General features: G+C 46.3%; 2 protein-coding genes across 2 annotated transcripts; one reads left to right on the top strand and one right to left on the bottom strand.

Moving 5' to 3' along the window:
- Positions 1–2,412: 2,412 nt before the first annotated feature.
- Positions 2,413–4,185, bottom strand: LOC128725222 (TBC1 domain family member 13). The gene is made up of 6 exons (XM_053818947.1): positions 4,166–4,185; positions 4,012–4,085; positions 3,815–3,940; positions 3,463–3,749; positions 2,720–3,243; positions 2,413–2,644 (listed from the first exon to the last, which is right to left on the bottom strand). Exons 1-6 carry the CDS (start codon positions 4,183–4,185, stop codon positions 2,530–2,532), a joined length of 1,146 nt encoding a protein of 381 aa, XP_053674922.1. The 3' UTR covers positions 2,413–2,529.
- A 1,998-nt stretch (positions 4,186–6,183) lies between these two features.
- On the top strand, positions 6,184–14,858 carry LOC128725026 (titin-like). The gene is made up of 4 exons (XM_053818744.1): positions 6,184–6,268; positions 11,316–12,109; positions 12,352–13,994; positions 14,777–14,858. The coding sequence occupies exons 1-4, from the start codon at positions 6,235–6,237 to the stop codon at positions 14,856–14,858; spliced, it is 2,553 nt and encodes an 850-aa protein (XP_053674719.1). The 5' UTR covers positions 6,184–6,234.
- The last annotated feature ends 428 nt before the right edge of the window (positions 14,859–15,286 follow it).

Here is a 15,286-nt window from a genome sequence, read left to right as displayed (position 1 = left end):
TTTTAACCTTCAACATAACCTACACTTTTCACGATCGTTGCTCCTGTTATATAGTTGAACAGAAATAAAATGAACAAGAAAAAATCTATACCCAAATCTATACCCAGTTTTTCACTATTTGGGACAGTTGTATGTGAAGTCCTCTCTCCTTTTTAGGATCACGTTTATTACAAACAAAAAAAACACAAACCAATCGAAATGTGGCGTCTCTACAGAGCACTATATCGTAGTTGATACTATTTATCTATTTCTCCATTTTTACTACTACCAACTTTTATCTATACCCTGTTTCCACCTCCCGTCGAACACTTGACCTATCCAACCGTACACATGTAGAACTGATATCATTGCGCCGACGGAGAGAGACAGAGTGTCATCGCCATTTTGCGTGAACTTGACGGTTAAAGAGATCGTTAAAACATAAGCACAGCGGACGCCGGCTAACGTTTGCAGAGACCAATAACCAAAGAAGCGAAAACAAAATGAAAATTAAAGAAAACCCCTTTCAATGTAAACTCCTATCGAATTTGGCGGTGTTCAGCAAACAAGCATAACAAAATTAAGCAAAACAAAACATAGATAATACAAACAAACAAAAAACTCGTAGTGAGATGTCTCCAAAGACTAGCGAAACAGACAGGTAGTGATATATAATCGTTTCATGCTCTTTTCTACACTGCACTCTCGTACTCTCTTAGCGCGTGCAGTTCGAAACGAACAGCATGTAAACTTTTACCACCTGTTGGACTCTTAACCTTTTTGCTCAAAATTTTCGGTCCTCTCGTTGACGATCCACATGTTCATTTTGGTTCATCTTCTAACGATAGCACGAAATTTGTTAGGAAACGAAGGTAACAAATTAGAACTACCGACACACCCTCTTGTAGGAACCACTGCTGGCCATCAATACGAAAACGTCAATTTTTATCCTTCTTGTTGCATACAGAGAGAAATAGACACGATTTGAGAGGAAAAACCTAGAGCAAAAATTATATACACACCTATATACATCCAACTATATACACATATAGGAATATACCGTACACACTCTCGGCATTCAACCACGATAGCACAAACATCCCACCCATTAGGCTACGGAAGTGACAAACGATTTATCACTTGACAATGGCGGCACGGAACCGGAACCGGATTATTAGGTTTCGACGGTTCAAGCGCAGCAGCATTTAGCGAACTCAGAAAACGGATCAAAACAACATTCGCAAACACAAAAAAAACAAGTTAACCAAGTTTACCGAAAACTTTAACTCCGGAGTGTTGCGCAAGTAAGCTAACCAGCCCGGTTTCTGTTGAGGACAACGTAGATAGGAAAAGAGAACGGACGGAGAAGGTGGAGAGACGGAAATTGAAGATCGCAAAAAGATGTATCGAAACGATAATCAAATGTTCAAGCACCATATTGACAAAGTGAAGAGATAGACCAATGATGAATGTGACGTTCGATTGGAAGCTGATGATGGAGTAGCATTACGATAAGGGATGAAAGAAAACTTGTTAAACATGAATGCATGTTCCAGACATGGAGTCAAGCAAACAAAAAACAAAAACAAACAGTTTTACACATCAACAGCAAAAGAAATGGCTAAAATTAGAAATATAATGTGTTACTTGGAGCGAAGTCTATTCGTGAATACAAAACCAACACTAACAAACTAAGAGAACTTCAAGGATATTAAACGCAAACTCGTAGGCAAATGCTAACACAAAATCAAGATGAACCAGTTTTAGATTCTAAGCGAGAGCATATATACAAAACAAGGGAATAAATGGCGATATATTTTTAGCTGGAGCAAATTGACAAACTAGCACGTAGCTCAAACTAACGCAGCGAAGGCTACAGCTTGACCGGAATGACAGAAACTACTTAATTAAGAAAAAATAGAGTTTAACTACCTAGTACGATGCGCAGAAATGCGGCAGTTTGTTAAATTCGTAACGATTGCATAGCAGCATAAAGGTATGGATTCGCATCAAAAGGAAGGAGTGGAAGCATAGCAAACAAACAAAATGGATTACTACGCAAGATAACAACAAATTAAAAGACTTAATACTTATTAGTATAGAGTGGCAATATTATTAAAACAATTATATATACTAAATGATCATTGAATCTTTCAAAAAGAAATATGAACGCTAACACTAGCAGGCAGAGCATTATGTACCTATCTGTGCAAAGAGCATATGAAAAAAGAATCATAAAAAATCATAAATCGTCTATATAATAAAAGACAGGCCGAGAAATTGAGATAAATGCAGTCAAACCGCGCGCGCAAATGGTACCAAAAGGCCAGCTGGAGCGCCTTGTTGCAAATAAAGCTAAACCAGAGAGAATTTCTTTCATTCACGATCCGAAAACCTTTAACGATCGCGCTCGAAACTAGCTCGTTTCGGTCGAAATTCTGCGGGTACGTGGAAGTGGTCCACTTTATTGGAACGCGTTGAGTGTAAGTGTTGTAAAAAATTGAGAAATACGAACTTATCAAAAAGTGACATGCATACTCGCTGAAACCGCTAGTCTAGACAGGTCGCCCTTCGTAACACGACGTTAATGTCCATGAGTGGAAAATTTTGCAGCAATTTCACGTTGTTTGCGAAGTCATTCTCCAAGATTTGATCCCGTAGTAAACTGCAAAACAACATATAAGAAGCATATTATAGATCATTCTCGAATGCAGCTGAAGATAAGGCATTGATTACTTACAGTATCATAGCACAGCAAATTTTAATGAGGAAGTCATACCGCTTGTGATCCGCGAACACGGAATCCCATATGCGCAACACATCTGGCAGTGGGAATTCCTGCGACAATAGCAACGTTAACCATCGAAAGCTGTAATACTGCGGATAGAGTTCCTGCTCCCGCAATCGCTCCCACACTTCGGCGTCCTGCTCGTGCAACAGGTTCGACAGTTTTGTCATCATGCCCTTAATGCCACCCTCCGACTCGTCGAGCGTTTTGATAAAAAAGTCTCGTATTTCGCCCATCAGAGCGGTGAAGCAGAAAAAGCAATCCGCTTCGGCGTACTGCCGGTACTCGAGATGAGGATCCGATGCGAACACGTAATAGATTGGCCCGATGATCTCATTCATGCCTTGAACATAACCCTGGCCCGGATTGAGTTTGGCGTACAGGAATAATATCCGCTCGACCACCTCCCAATGCGCCTCCTGACCGGCATCCATCGCTTCGTAACTTTCCGTGGCGCGTTTCGTGATGAGATTAATCTACGATCAGAATCAAACTATCAGATACATGCATAACCCGTTCCGTGCCACAAAAGAATCGATTTCGTTAGTTTAACCTACTTGCTGTTGGAGTGGTGCGGATTGAGGAAATACAAACAAACGTAGTTAGTTAGCTAGATCACTTGCTAGAGATGTTAATTGAACTAATCCATGCCATGCTAATCGGTGACAACTAATGTTCCTGTCTACCTTCCTTACCTTCGTCATGCCGATTCCTTTTCGTTCGACATTTGCTGAGCTAAGCGTTGTCGGAGCGACTCGTACGTGGAGTTTTCGTTCACGCTCTTTCACGAATTCGCATGGAAATTCAGTCGCTTGTTGGAAGAATGATATATCTGGACACAATCGTCGGACGTCCTTATCAATCTGCAGCAGCACTTCGTTATCCCTGAAAAATGTGCTCCAGTTACTTTCGGGTCCGTCGCTCAGTGGGTGATCAATGCATTCAGGCCCGTCCTGTTCCCCTGGAGATATCACCATTTCATCTGAAGAGCATCCAAACGAATGAGTATAAGCATAAGGGGGTGCTAGTTGTTGAACGTATACTTACTGACAAACTGTTTGTATAACTCGCGCTGTTTTGTCAGTTTAGCTGACCACGACGACTTCCTTGGGCTCAAATACCCTAGCAGCAACTTCCAGCATAGCGCTCGAAACCCGTTACAATCCGGAATGCCTACGGTGATGGATAACAGTTAGGAACGGTGCGATCAACGCCAACGGACGAACTACTTGGAGGGCGTTTACCGTTGAAGCAGAAACTTTGAAGTGTTTTTAGGTCAATCTCATCCTGTTCCATGATGTTCTCCAAGTCGGCAACACTGCAAAGAAGACAATGGCCAATTTAAACTTAATTGTAGCACTCATGCACAACCGCCCCGCAGAACCGCTCAGAACTTGCCGTATTTTGTAGAGAGACATCTTATCACTATCTCACACCCTACACTCCTATCTTACAATGATTCAAACTGTTCCCACCCCAGCCTATAAAACCAAGTTTAAAAATGCAGGCGAATATGTTCGCTCCTGGCGTTATTTATCACAAAAATATTGCATTGCTTGCAAGATTGCGATGATTGTTTACAAAATGTTTTGACTATACGTTTGTCTATACCTAAAGAGATGCGGCAATCTAGCTTGTTTTGACAGTTCGAAGCACTTGGAAAACGATGACTTTGGCAGACCGTGGTCTCAGTTGGGTGAAATAAACGATTAATTCAATAGAAAATAGCGATTTTTTTTGTTTGGTTTTAATTTCACATGATCATATGTTATTTTAGACTAGCACTTTTTAAATTATTTCAAAAACATGTCAGTTATCATGAATGTAAACCATTCCATTTCGGAAAATTATGCATCTTATCCCACAGGGTGGCTCTTATTTATTGTGAAATTTTTAAATTTAAATCTGATCTATCATAAATGTTACCAATTTTTCCAAAGCTGATAGAATTTCATCATTATATTGCTGACTTTGTGTTATGGAAACCGAAGATTAAAATAATAAAAATGATCAAAAGAGCTTAAATAGGTATGGCAATCAAAATAAAAAAGTAATTCCGAATAAAGGTCCGATCATATTTAATTATTTGAAATCTTTCATTTTTCAATCTCTTATTAATCAAGTTTTTTTAAGGTTATAGAATATTTAAACAGTATATCCTAGAATAATCCATACTACAGGTATACCCATTTGCCTCTCCTTAAACCAAGAGTTATTTTTTGAACGAATAAGCATCGAATTTCATGAGAAAGTTGTAAGCCAGAGAGAAAATGATTGAGACTGTGAGCAATGCGCAAATCATCTCGCGATCATGATACCGATCTTTACCGAATGTCGAGGTGAAAAAAACATGCGAATGAAAAGCACGGTAAAGGTTTTCCATTGGATTTAGGTGGGTATGCGTTCAGAGCGGAAAATCCGTTCTCAGCGAATCGGTTCCGACGATCTTTCCTGAGAGACTTACTCAGTTTCTTCCGCTGTACAGTTTTACACCTCTCGAGCGCATTTGACGATCGAACGCAGCGCGATCAAACCGAAAGATTTTCCTTTTATTTTCCTTGTTCACAAGTTTCCTTTTTGCGTTTGTTTTGTGATCATTTTTTTTATTCATTCGTCATCAAGAACATTTCGATCGCAGTGCTTCTGGCGGTGTGTTTCTGCTTCATTTATCTTCCGATCGCCAGATCGTTCGCTCTCGGTGGCTTGCTTCCGTTCGCTCAGGGTGTCTTGTCTTGTGGCCCGGCTGTGAGCAGGACGTGCCCACGCATGCACGCATGCGGCTGCGAGGATCGCAGGCGCATATCAAACCAGTCAGTTGAGTTTGCGATGCCTGGCAGCTCGTTCGGTGGGGTTTTTTTAACGGTTATCGCCACCGTGCCGTAAGATGACGTCCCGGATCGTATAGGATATGCCGCGCGTTGAAGGAACGGCATCGTCGACTGCACTCGATTTTTACCACGATTACCGCGGGTGAGCGTGCCCACGGAGGAATTCTTCGTCGTCAAGAATTTTCTGGCTCCGTTGGGTCACCGGCAACAATCAGTGGGGAAATAAAGTCCCAAAGCTCAGTGACCGGTCCACTAGGGGAAAACAACTCGCGGAAAGGAGCACAAAAAATATACGAGCTGTACTGATGCGTCAGTCTGTGAGTTAACGCTATAAATAAGCCAAAGAATACGACAGTGAGTGCAAAAAGTGCCGTAGCTGCAGAAGCGAATTTAATAAATTGCCAGAGCAAGCAAATCGGAAGTTGTGCGAAGGCGAAGAGGCCACCATCCGAACATCCCTTCTGTGAAGGCAATATTGCCCAATGACATCAGTGATTCGGCGGGAGGAAAATTATCTGCACACATACACACGTCAAACATACTCGGTGAGGTTAAATTGAGACAAGCAGATCTTGCACCGATGGGACTGGTATCCACAAGCCAGAGTGTAACCGTGAAACTTGTGCAAACTAAATAAACATGGAGACCAACAAATCCTCGAGCTCTGCCGAAGGTAGGTGCTTTGAAGAACAAGAAGAACCCGTATTCCCTTCAACAGAAATCCTTGGTTGAGTGTTGTCTTGATATGATCTCTCCCGTTACATCCCTTTGAAATGAAGCTTGAACCTTCAAACGTCAGCCCTCTTAGTCCACCATAAAGAGCCTTTCCTCGATTTCCTAGTAACCTTATGGACACGTCAAACATCGTCCTTCCCCATCCAAAGCAGAGCACCTTCCAACATCCTTTCCATGGCTCCTGTGCGCGAGAAGCGTTCGTTGGCCCAATTGCTGTTTTACGTGGCACCTGTTGTCGTGGGTAAATATGGTTCCACCCATAATGGGTCGACCTGAACGTCCTCATTTGGTGTATGCCTCTAACCACTCGTTCCATATCGTGTGCATCCTCCGTGGCACATTATTAATACTCCACCGTTCAGAATCATCTTGGACACGTGCATACGTGTGTCGATGAAAATACACCCCCTACAAATATACATACACACAGGCAGATGGACCAAGGATCGGGAGTTGAAGAGCGTCCAACAGGCGGGCCGTCGCTGAGCTTGTTGCGGCCACTCAAGATCGAGAGCCGGTGTCATCTCGCCGTACGTTACACAACTCACCGAAGGCTATATTTATCCCGGTCCGACTGGTGCAGGAAAGTGAGGTTAAATCGAGCGGGCAGCCGGCCAGCGACACCAGCGACGGATATCATACGGTCCGAAAAGGCGGCCTCCGCTAAGTTGACCGAATCGTCCAAAGAATGTCGTTTGTACGCTGAGCAGAAGCTGAAAATGCAGGGCAGGAATGCGATCCAGCACGGATGCTGCAGCTGAATGGTTAGAGCAAGATTTGCTGGTGCGTGTGGTACACAAATCACTGCATTTCAGTGTGCGATGGGCACCTCAAGGGTAGAGAAGAAGCTAGATGAGAAATAAAAAAGAGGCCAACTCGGCCTCGAGTCCCAGTTTGTCGACACTGCGATCAGGGACATTCTTTCTAATTATAGCTTCTATCCGATCCGCGCCGCTTGAAACGATAGCGACAATTAAAGACTTTGGAAACTTCACGGTAGAATTTACATACAGCGCTTTGGCTTACAAGAATTTATCGAGTACGATCGAATCTTCCCAAAAGAAGTGCGAATAGTTGGCATTCTGACGACACGTTGAAATAATTCCTGTGAAATATTTCACCGATAGGTTCTTGATGCATCAAGAACGCAAACAAATGCATCTAGGTGCAACAAATCTTACAATAATGCTGCAAATCTTACATATTATACGACAAGCCACTTTAAATCGTTCTTAACATATTTCAAACAAATGCTGTACTACGTTTTAAGCAGACGATATAATTGTTTTTGCTCAAGCTATCAACCTCTATTTAGGCTGCATAGACAGTCGGTTATGAGGCAAAACAAAACAAAATCGCAACGCCTTGGTCACGCCAGAACGCGTTGAAGTGCTTGAAAATAAACCAAAGCCAACATCTGGTCGAATCGAACCGATGGCCCAAGGACCGTGAAATGTATAGATTTAAAACAGAAGTTTTAGCCTCGGCATCGAAGCGTGGCAATCTGCGCCGAATGGTGTCTCGGTCGGGACCGGGACGTCTTGTGACCGAGGATGTCACTACAGATCGAGGTGATTTATACGCGGACGACTCGATGAGTAGCGCAAAATACGAGTGGGTCGGATTGGATTCATGTTGTTGCAGTGTTTGAGAAACATCCTGCAGTGACCTTGCATTCGGCGGAGATATCTCATTTATAAATGCATTCCTCAAGACATGCGTTTTGGCGCTCAAATTTTAACATGCGGGATCCCTTAAAAGCTTGGACTTGGTCTGCAGGCTGTCCTTTAATTATTGTTAAATGAATTTTTGTTCAAATCATTCACCATAGAGATTTCGATTCCAATGATGAACACTCTCCAATCAGAATATAGTTTTGATAGGAAACATTGATTTCAACAGCAGATGAACATTTATTTGAAAACCCTCTGGAAAATATTACCTAAACATCCCAATTGGAACCTATGCCGCACGGATACGCCCTACTAATTTGAGCACATCCAACCGATACAAGCTTGCCAGACTAATCCGGTCCGGAATGGATCGTTTAATAAACAACATGTCGAGCGGATCAGCGTCGTGTGTTTCAAAATACATCCCAATCCATTATTCTCGGTTCACAGCCTCAGACTGGCCCATGAACGATCTCGTATCACCCCAAAACATCCGCCACGTGGAACAATCGAGGAACTGCATTTAGAACTGCTCCCTACGATGTTCGTTGAACGCCAAGCCCGTGGGGTTGGTTTGGAGATTATCGATTCCTAGCATAGGCACGTCACAGTTGGGTAGCTCGCGGTTCAATCAATCGCTTCGTTCTGCATGACATGCGCAAGTAATACGCCTTCCCTACCCAGCCAAGATGGTACACCTTCAAGAAATTGTTCATTCTGCGGCGCAAACTTTCGCCAAACGGCAGTGACAGAGTGGCCACCGTTGAAACAATCACTTTCACGCTGACAATGCGAACCGTTCGAATAACGATCGTCACCATCTACTACCGGCTCAAGATCACCACGGCTCTGTAGCGATTCGCACGCAAACTCCACACACCAGAACGAGCCGGGGGTTTCTGTGTTCCTTGTTAAAAATAACCGGTGGTGGTGGTGAGCATAAAACAGCACCATCCGGTGGTTGCCGTGCGTCCTTCGGGGCCTTCTCGCTCCCACAAGAAAGTGCAGCCGATGCGTCAAGGACAGTAAGTAAATCTCGCCCGGCACCGGCGTTCGATCACGGAAACTCTGGTGAAGAAATAAAAATGGCCGCGCCAAGAATAAAATAGTCCAACAAATTTGGCATACTGCGGCATCAACGCACGATCGCTTGGGATTGTGTGTGAATGTGTATGTGTTTTTTTATGTTTGGTGCTCATCCATGACCTCCTCCATCCCGGCGCCGTTGCGTAATGCCGAACACGTCATGCTACCCGATCGGTACGGTTTGCTCCTTCCGGCATGGAAGACGAGTGGTTTTTGGCGAACCTATCGAACAGCGCCACCGTCGGATCAGTCGATCGGTAGATGCCGTTCCGGTAACGTTTTTGCCAGCGTTTTTGGCAAACAATTTCGCTCTTTTCCGACGGGCGCCATTGACGCCGAAAGCCCTCCGGTTGGATTTGTGCGTCACTTGTAAAGCCGGGAGCCGTAATTAACGCGTGATTCTGACAACCGCGAGTTACACCCAACACCCCCAGCAGCAACTAATTTCTAGTTCAACACTCGTCTACCTGTCCAAAAATACCAACGACAAGCACGGCATCATCGACGGCAAAACGGACGTTGTGTGTGGAACGTTGTTCTCGCGGTACTGTTGTGATGATTGCTTTTTGACGGCGTTTTTTCTCTTGCTTTTCGTATGCCACAAAAACTCCCACAACCACAGTGGCAGCGCGGATCGGAAAATCTAACCGCCCGGCCGGTGCACGCATACGGGCAAAATTTATATCATTATGTAAATATTTGGCCACCCGCTCTTTCGGTGGCCACCCTCTGGGGGTGCCAAAATTGTTGCCGTTCAGTGTGCACGTTGATTCAAAAAGTCGTAGACTAGCGGAAACCAAACGAGCGAGCACGCGCGTGTGAAGCGAACTGTGTTGTAACAGAGCGGAATTGTTTTTTATTAATCCTCGTGTCGTATGAGGAACGTTTTTTTATCAGTACATGATTGCCGGTCACACGAATCTGGTACAGATTGCACTGCAAAGCCAGCTGTTGTGATTGGAAAGAGAACTACACGCGTGGTACAAGGGAAGAGTGAGATAGGAAGAAAGTGAAACGCATTGCAACAGCGAGCCATCCTGGGAAACCCCTTTATCTGGACCGACAGGATAGTGGAGCAACAGGGAGACTGTTCGTCGAATAGACGGCATACCGGACACCCGAGCTGAGATGAGATGATCGTTCTGTTTTTCGGCGTGATGGCAAGCTACGGTAAAACATGCGCAATGCTGATTCCCCTTCAATTTGCTCGATTCTGCATCCAAACGTACTCTCGCTCCGGATGGTTCCGGAGAGTGGTTCCAGGACGCCTGCGGTTTTCTCTGTTTACGTCTGGACTCCCGAACTTCGGAATTGCTCTCAAAAGCCGGCCAACCGACTCAGACTCCAACTGCAGTTTCAGTTCCCGGAGCGCGAGCTGCTGCATTGGTGCATCAGGACACGGCGTCCTTTAGTGGCTGCATATTTCGTTGGCATTTGTTTTTTCGCCGATTTGTGAACCGAGGAAAATGAGCCCAAACACGATAAAGTTGCGGATATTTCACGCCTTTCGGAAACGTACATACACAGCCATAATTAGCGTGCTTGGGGTAGCTCAATAGCCAGCAATGGCGGCGCGGTGACGAGTGAAAACTATTGCAAACTCTTGTGAGGGGTGCCTCTTGTGACGTGGGGTTTCAACGTTCTCATTTCCATCATACATTCCCCACCGGCTGTCGTGAGAATCGTTACCTAAACGTTGCTTATTGCCAATTCCAACGGCACGTACCTTGAAGTGGGGATGATTCGCTGCTAAAGGAATTAGCACCTATTTTAGGCGTTGAGCAATAGCCCGCCCGTTGTGGGCGATTGGATCGTGAGAGAAACACAGTGCTTACGGGTAGCATTCCTGGCACGTTTCATCTTGCTTGAATAAAAAAATAAACTATGACGGAAAGTGATGGGAGTATGATGAAGCGAAAAGATGAAATAATTTGCCATTCATCAATTGCTTCCACGCGTTGATGGACGTTTAGCGACGGGTCGTAAAAATACACCGCATACAGCAATTCAATTTTCGCTTTCGCAACCTCTTTACTTGTGAGCCAATTGTAGTGCCTCTTTTCCCACTTCTGTCTCCCATTCCTATCACATTTTTGACGAGCAACGAGGGAAACGTGTTAAACACGTTTCAACACCTTCTCATCTGCACGCCACTTAGCAACAACGATCGAATCAACGCTAGATACTAATGACCGCTACTGTTGTTTCTTCCCCATCGCACCGAAGTATCCCTGCGAAGCCCCGGCGAACCCACGCCGACCGTGCTGGAGGAACAGCGAACGGGCATCGTAAGCGAACTGACGGCCGTTTCGGTCGCCGTGGCTGTGGCTGCCTCCGATAAGTCCCACACTGACCGAAGCTCGTTTGCGGACAATCTAGAGGAGGCGCTCAAGGAGAAGAACATCCCCGTACGGAAGAACCTCTCGCAGGAGGAAGAGGATGTCGGCGATGAGGAGGAGGAGGTGTGCGAAGAAGAGGAAGTTGTTGAGGAAGAAGAGGTAGAAGAAGAAGAGGAAGTTGAAGAAGAGCAGGAAGAAGAGGTACCCGTAAAGTCTGTCGAGGTGAAGCAGCAAACAGTCGAGCCACCGCAGCCGGTAAGTAGGCTGGGTGAAGGAAAGACTGCGAAAGATCCTGCACCGACTCCTGGCAAGGAAGAACCAGTAGAAAAGGAGACCACGGAGGTTGAGACAAAGAAGGAACTCGAAATTTCTCCCACAAAAGAGGTAGGCAAGCAGCTTGAAGTCGAGCAGAACGTAAGCTCGGCAACATCGGAGTCTACCTCCAACGACATAGAACCTACACCTCAGTCACAGGTCAGCGAGGAGGGACATGAAACTGTGGCCAGCGAAGGAAAGGAAACGATAACGGTTGAAAAGACATTCACTGAGGTTTCGAAGTCGCAGAGTCACCAGGAATCCACGAGCGGCGAGCTGACGGCTGAGCATGGTGATAAACCGATGGTGCCACCCCAGACGTACCTCTGGGAGGAGGTCAAGAAGTCCAAGGAACAGGTAAGCGATGTAAGGTATCGGCCAATTTGAGTGTCAGGCTTAGTGAGCAGAGACCATCGAAATTGCTTTTTATCGTCGCGATGCGCTTCGAATCCAACTACTGCTGCTGCTTGCACTAACAGACATTCACTTCAGACCATGATGCTTCCAAAAATGCGCTGAGAAGCGCCGCATTAGCGGACAACGCATTAAAATTCTCTTTTCCTTGAATGTGTGCCGTTTTGGTGTTCGGTTTTCTTCCCTTCCCACAGGGTGGCTATCCCTGGACTCACCTTTACAAGGGTGACCTTGAGGAAGGAGCGCAAGGCGAACTACCGGACGCTGGTTCACCCTCGTCGAACCGTCGACGAAAGGTCGAAGAGCAATCCGCAGAAGCGGCAGAAGTCGAAGCAGATGTGAAGAAAGTTAAGGTCCTTAATGGCGAACACCGGAACGGGACGACCGATAACGATGCTATGGAAGTCGATGAAGCAACCGGCTCGAATGGACACTGTGTAGAACCACAGGAAGAAGCGGCCGGACCGAGTGAATCAAAGCCTCAGTCACCGCGACGAAGCAGAAAGCGTGCGGCTTCGCATGAGCCGGAATCGACCGGGCGACATTCAGTGAAGGAAGAGATACAGCACTTCCTGGACGAGCATCCGGCGATCCGCAGCTTCAGCAACAGCCTCACACGTAAGGGCAAGAAGACGCGTACCTTCGTGAGCCGATCACTGGAACGGGCGAAATCAATGGCCGACCGGCAGATCGATCGAGCCCGCGTGCAGATGAACACACTACGTCGTAAGAAGGCCGCATCGGAACCACGAGGTTTCCCGGAGCAGAAGATCCTGAACCTGCGGGAGTCACCGCGACTGAACAATCGCGAAATTCCGGCCTACGTCGTGAGACAGCCGAGTGATGAGGTGATCGAGACCGTTGATGAGGAAAAGATCGTCAAGGTGACGGTGGACACGGATGCCTCCAAGCGCACGGTTGTCGAGCCGGACGAGATTATTGAGCTGCCAAAGGATGAGAATCTGCTTCCAGAACCAACGGAGGAACCTGTAATGGTCGTGGAAGTGTCCGCACCAGCCACAACTGGCCCATCCGTTGCAGAGGAAGATCGGTACGAGATTATCGAACCACCAAAATCGACGGTAGCTGATACCGTCCAGCAGAGTGCCGCAGTTGCCGAGCCACCTATAGTTCCTGTGAAAGCCAAGCCACCTCTGAAAGCACCTCGCGAAAAGAAGGAACACCATTACGAGGACATTGAAGACCTGCCACCACAAGACTCGAAGGATGCCGTTGTGGAGGTGACAGCAGAAGCAACACCGCTAGACGCTAAGCTCCAGCGGCAGGATCATGTTAGCGAGAGCATAGATCCCATTCTCGGAGAGATGCTGGGCAACGAGAAGATCAAGATCTCGCTTCAGCTGCAGGACGAGAAGTTTGTGGACGACATGTTTGGTCGGCGGAAGCACCTCGATGAGATTCTGCAACAGTCATCGGAAGACGAACGTGAGAAGGAACCGGCAGTAAAGACCGCAAACAAGGGCTTGCTGGCGCCAATCTCGTCCATCGATTCAACATCTTCAGATGAGGAGGCTCGTCGGACGCACTTGGCCACCCTGGCAGAGGAGAGCGATACTGGCAGCGTCGATGGAGGCACACCATGCAAGAAACAGGACTCACTGAAGGACTCCGAGTTGCCACCGGTACAGGAGTGTACTAAAGAGCTGGAGCTAACACCCGCTGAGGAACGACTGCTAATGGAGGCGGGACAAACGTCAACGCCATCGGAAACACCCAAAGCAGAAGAACCGTCGACTGCAGCGAAAGCGCAATCGGAACCGGTGTCAGTGGTCGAAACGGAGCAATCAAAGGTTGACACTCGTTGGTCAAAAATGAGGTACGTAGAGAGATGCTTTCGCTTGCGCTTCCGCCCTTAGCTTGCCAGTAGAACCTAGCGCTTTGTGATGTACCTAGTGCTCCTTTGTGAACGTTAACGATCAAACGTAGACTACGTAACACTATCCCGAGTATAAACAAAACCAGTCCTAGCGTTACCAGTCAGCCATGCCTTTTCGAACTAGACACTCACAGATGACAGCTAATGGCACAAAACAGGGCAGATTTTGAGCTATTGCAAACGTGGATTGCGTCAGCGTGCTTTTACCTCCCTGCTCGATGTGTCTAGTTAACGGACCGGGACAGATTAGATCCGAGCACGCTCAAGATCCAAGACCATCTGAAATGCTCGCTAATAATAGGCAAAGGCATTCTACATTCAAGTAAAAGCCCGATGATCTATTTTCGTGGTTGAGCGAAAAGCAAGCAGCTGCACAACTACACAAGTGGCCACTCTTGTCTTGTTGTGCCGTGAATTTTGCCCATGCAAACTGTACAAAGGGTTCAGCCTGGGCTGAACTAGGGAATTTCTCGGCTGGTCAGTACTACGCGCGGTTATGAATGGGTTGGCTTCCCGGGCGCCCTTCATACAGGCCTGCGCTGATCGGTGGAAATTCGAGAGTGAACCACTTTGACGAACCGTTGACACTCCCGGCAGACCAAGGCTTGGCAGCCTCCGTAAACGCACCGTCGGTGAGTCAGCTTAACGAAACGGTGCCAACTAACACATTAGCTCCGTTTGAGCCGATGTAATGGCGAGTGAGCTTTTTTTCCTCATCGCAGAGACATAACGAGCACCCGGTCTCGACAGGGCAAGATTAATAGTGGTCAAATTGAAGCCAAACATTTCTCAAACACGCTGTGATAAATCCGCCACTGTTGCCGGGAGGACACGTGTACTACCATACGAGAGAGCATGTTGTGATCATCTGGTTCAGGCAATAGTTGTATGCCCGGAAGGATGTAGCATTATGCATGCGTTGATAAATGGCGACGCGAAGAAGAGTACCTGTGTTTAGTTGAAATTATATCCATTCGGTAGGAGATCGATTACCGTAGAGTAGGAAAAAGGTAAAGGCTGGCTAGTCCCTTGTTTGTAAATATGTCAATACACCTTGTGAAACAGCTCATTGTCAATTGAAATGGGACTTTTCTGAAAGGATTTTCCGGATCGTACTCCGAAAGATTGTCTCTTCGACTAGACTGTGTGTCTAGTAACTCAACAAAGGCCGCAATTATTACTGATGCGCTGAACAACCAAGCCAGGTACTTCGCAAGCATTGCAACCATTTG

Source organism: Anopheles nili, chromosome 3, assembly GCF_943737925.1.
Source record: "Anopheles nili chromosome 3, idAnoNiliSN_F5_01, whole genome shotgun sequence".
Lineage (NCBI taxonomy): Eukaryota > Metazoa > Arthropoda > Insecta > Diptera > Culicidae > Anopheles > Anopheles nili.
The sequence above is the reverse complement of the archived record's forward strand: the minus strand, read 5'-3'. Positions and strand labels throughout refer to the sequence as shown.

Excerpts from the sequence above, each read along its gene's own strand:
- LOC128725026 (XM_053818744.1), top strand. The coding sequence starts at position 6,235 with ATGGAGACCAACAAATCCTCGAGCTCTGCCGAAG. Across the intron at positions 6,269-11,315 it reads ATCCTCGAGCTCTGCCGAAG|TATCCCTGCGAAGCCCCGGC; the intron begins GTAGGTGCTTTG and ends ATCGCACCGAAG. Across the intron at positions 12,110-12,351 it reads CCAAGGAACAGGTAAGCGAT|GGTGGCTATCCCTGGACTCA; the intron begins GTAAGGTATCGG and ends CCCTTCCCACAG.
- LOC128725222 (XM_053818947.1), bottom strand. The coding sequence starts at position 4,185 with ATGTCTCTCTACAAAATACG. Across the intron at positions 4,086-4,165 it reads ATGTCTCTCTACAAAATACG|TGTTGCCGACTTGGAGAACA; the intron begins GCAAGTTCTGAG and ends TCTTCTTTGCAG. Across the intron at positions 3,244-3,462 it reads AAGGAATCGGCATGACGAAG|ATTAATCTCATCACGAAACG; the intron begins GTAAGGAAGGTA and ends TTCTGATCGTAG.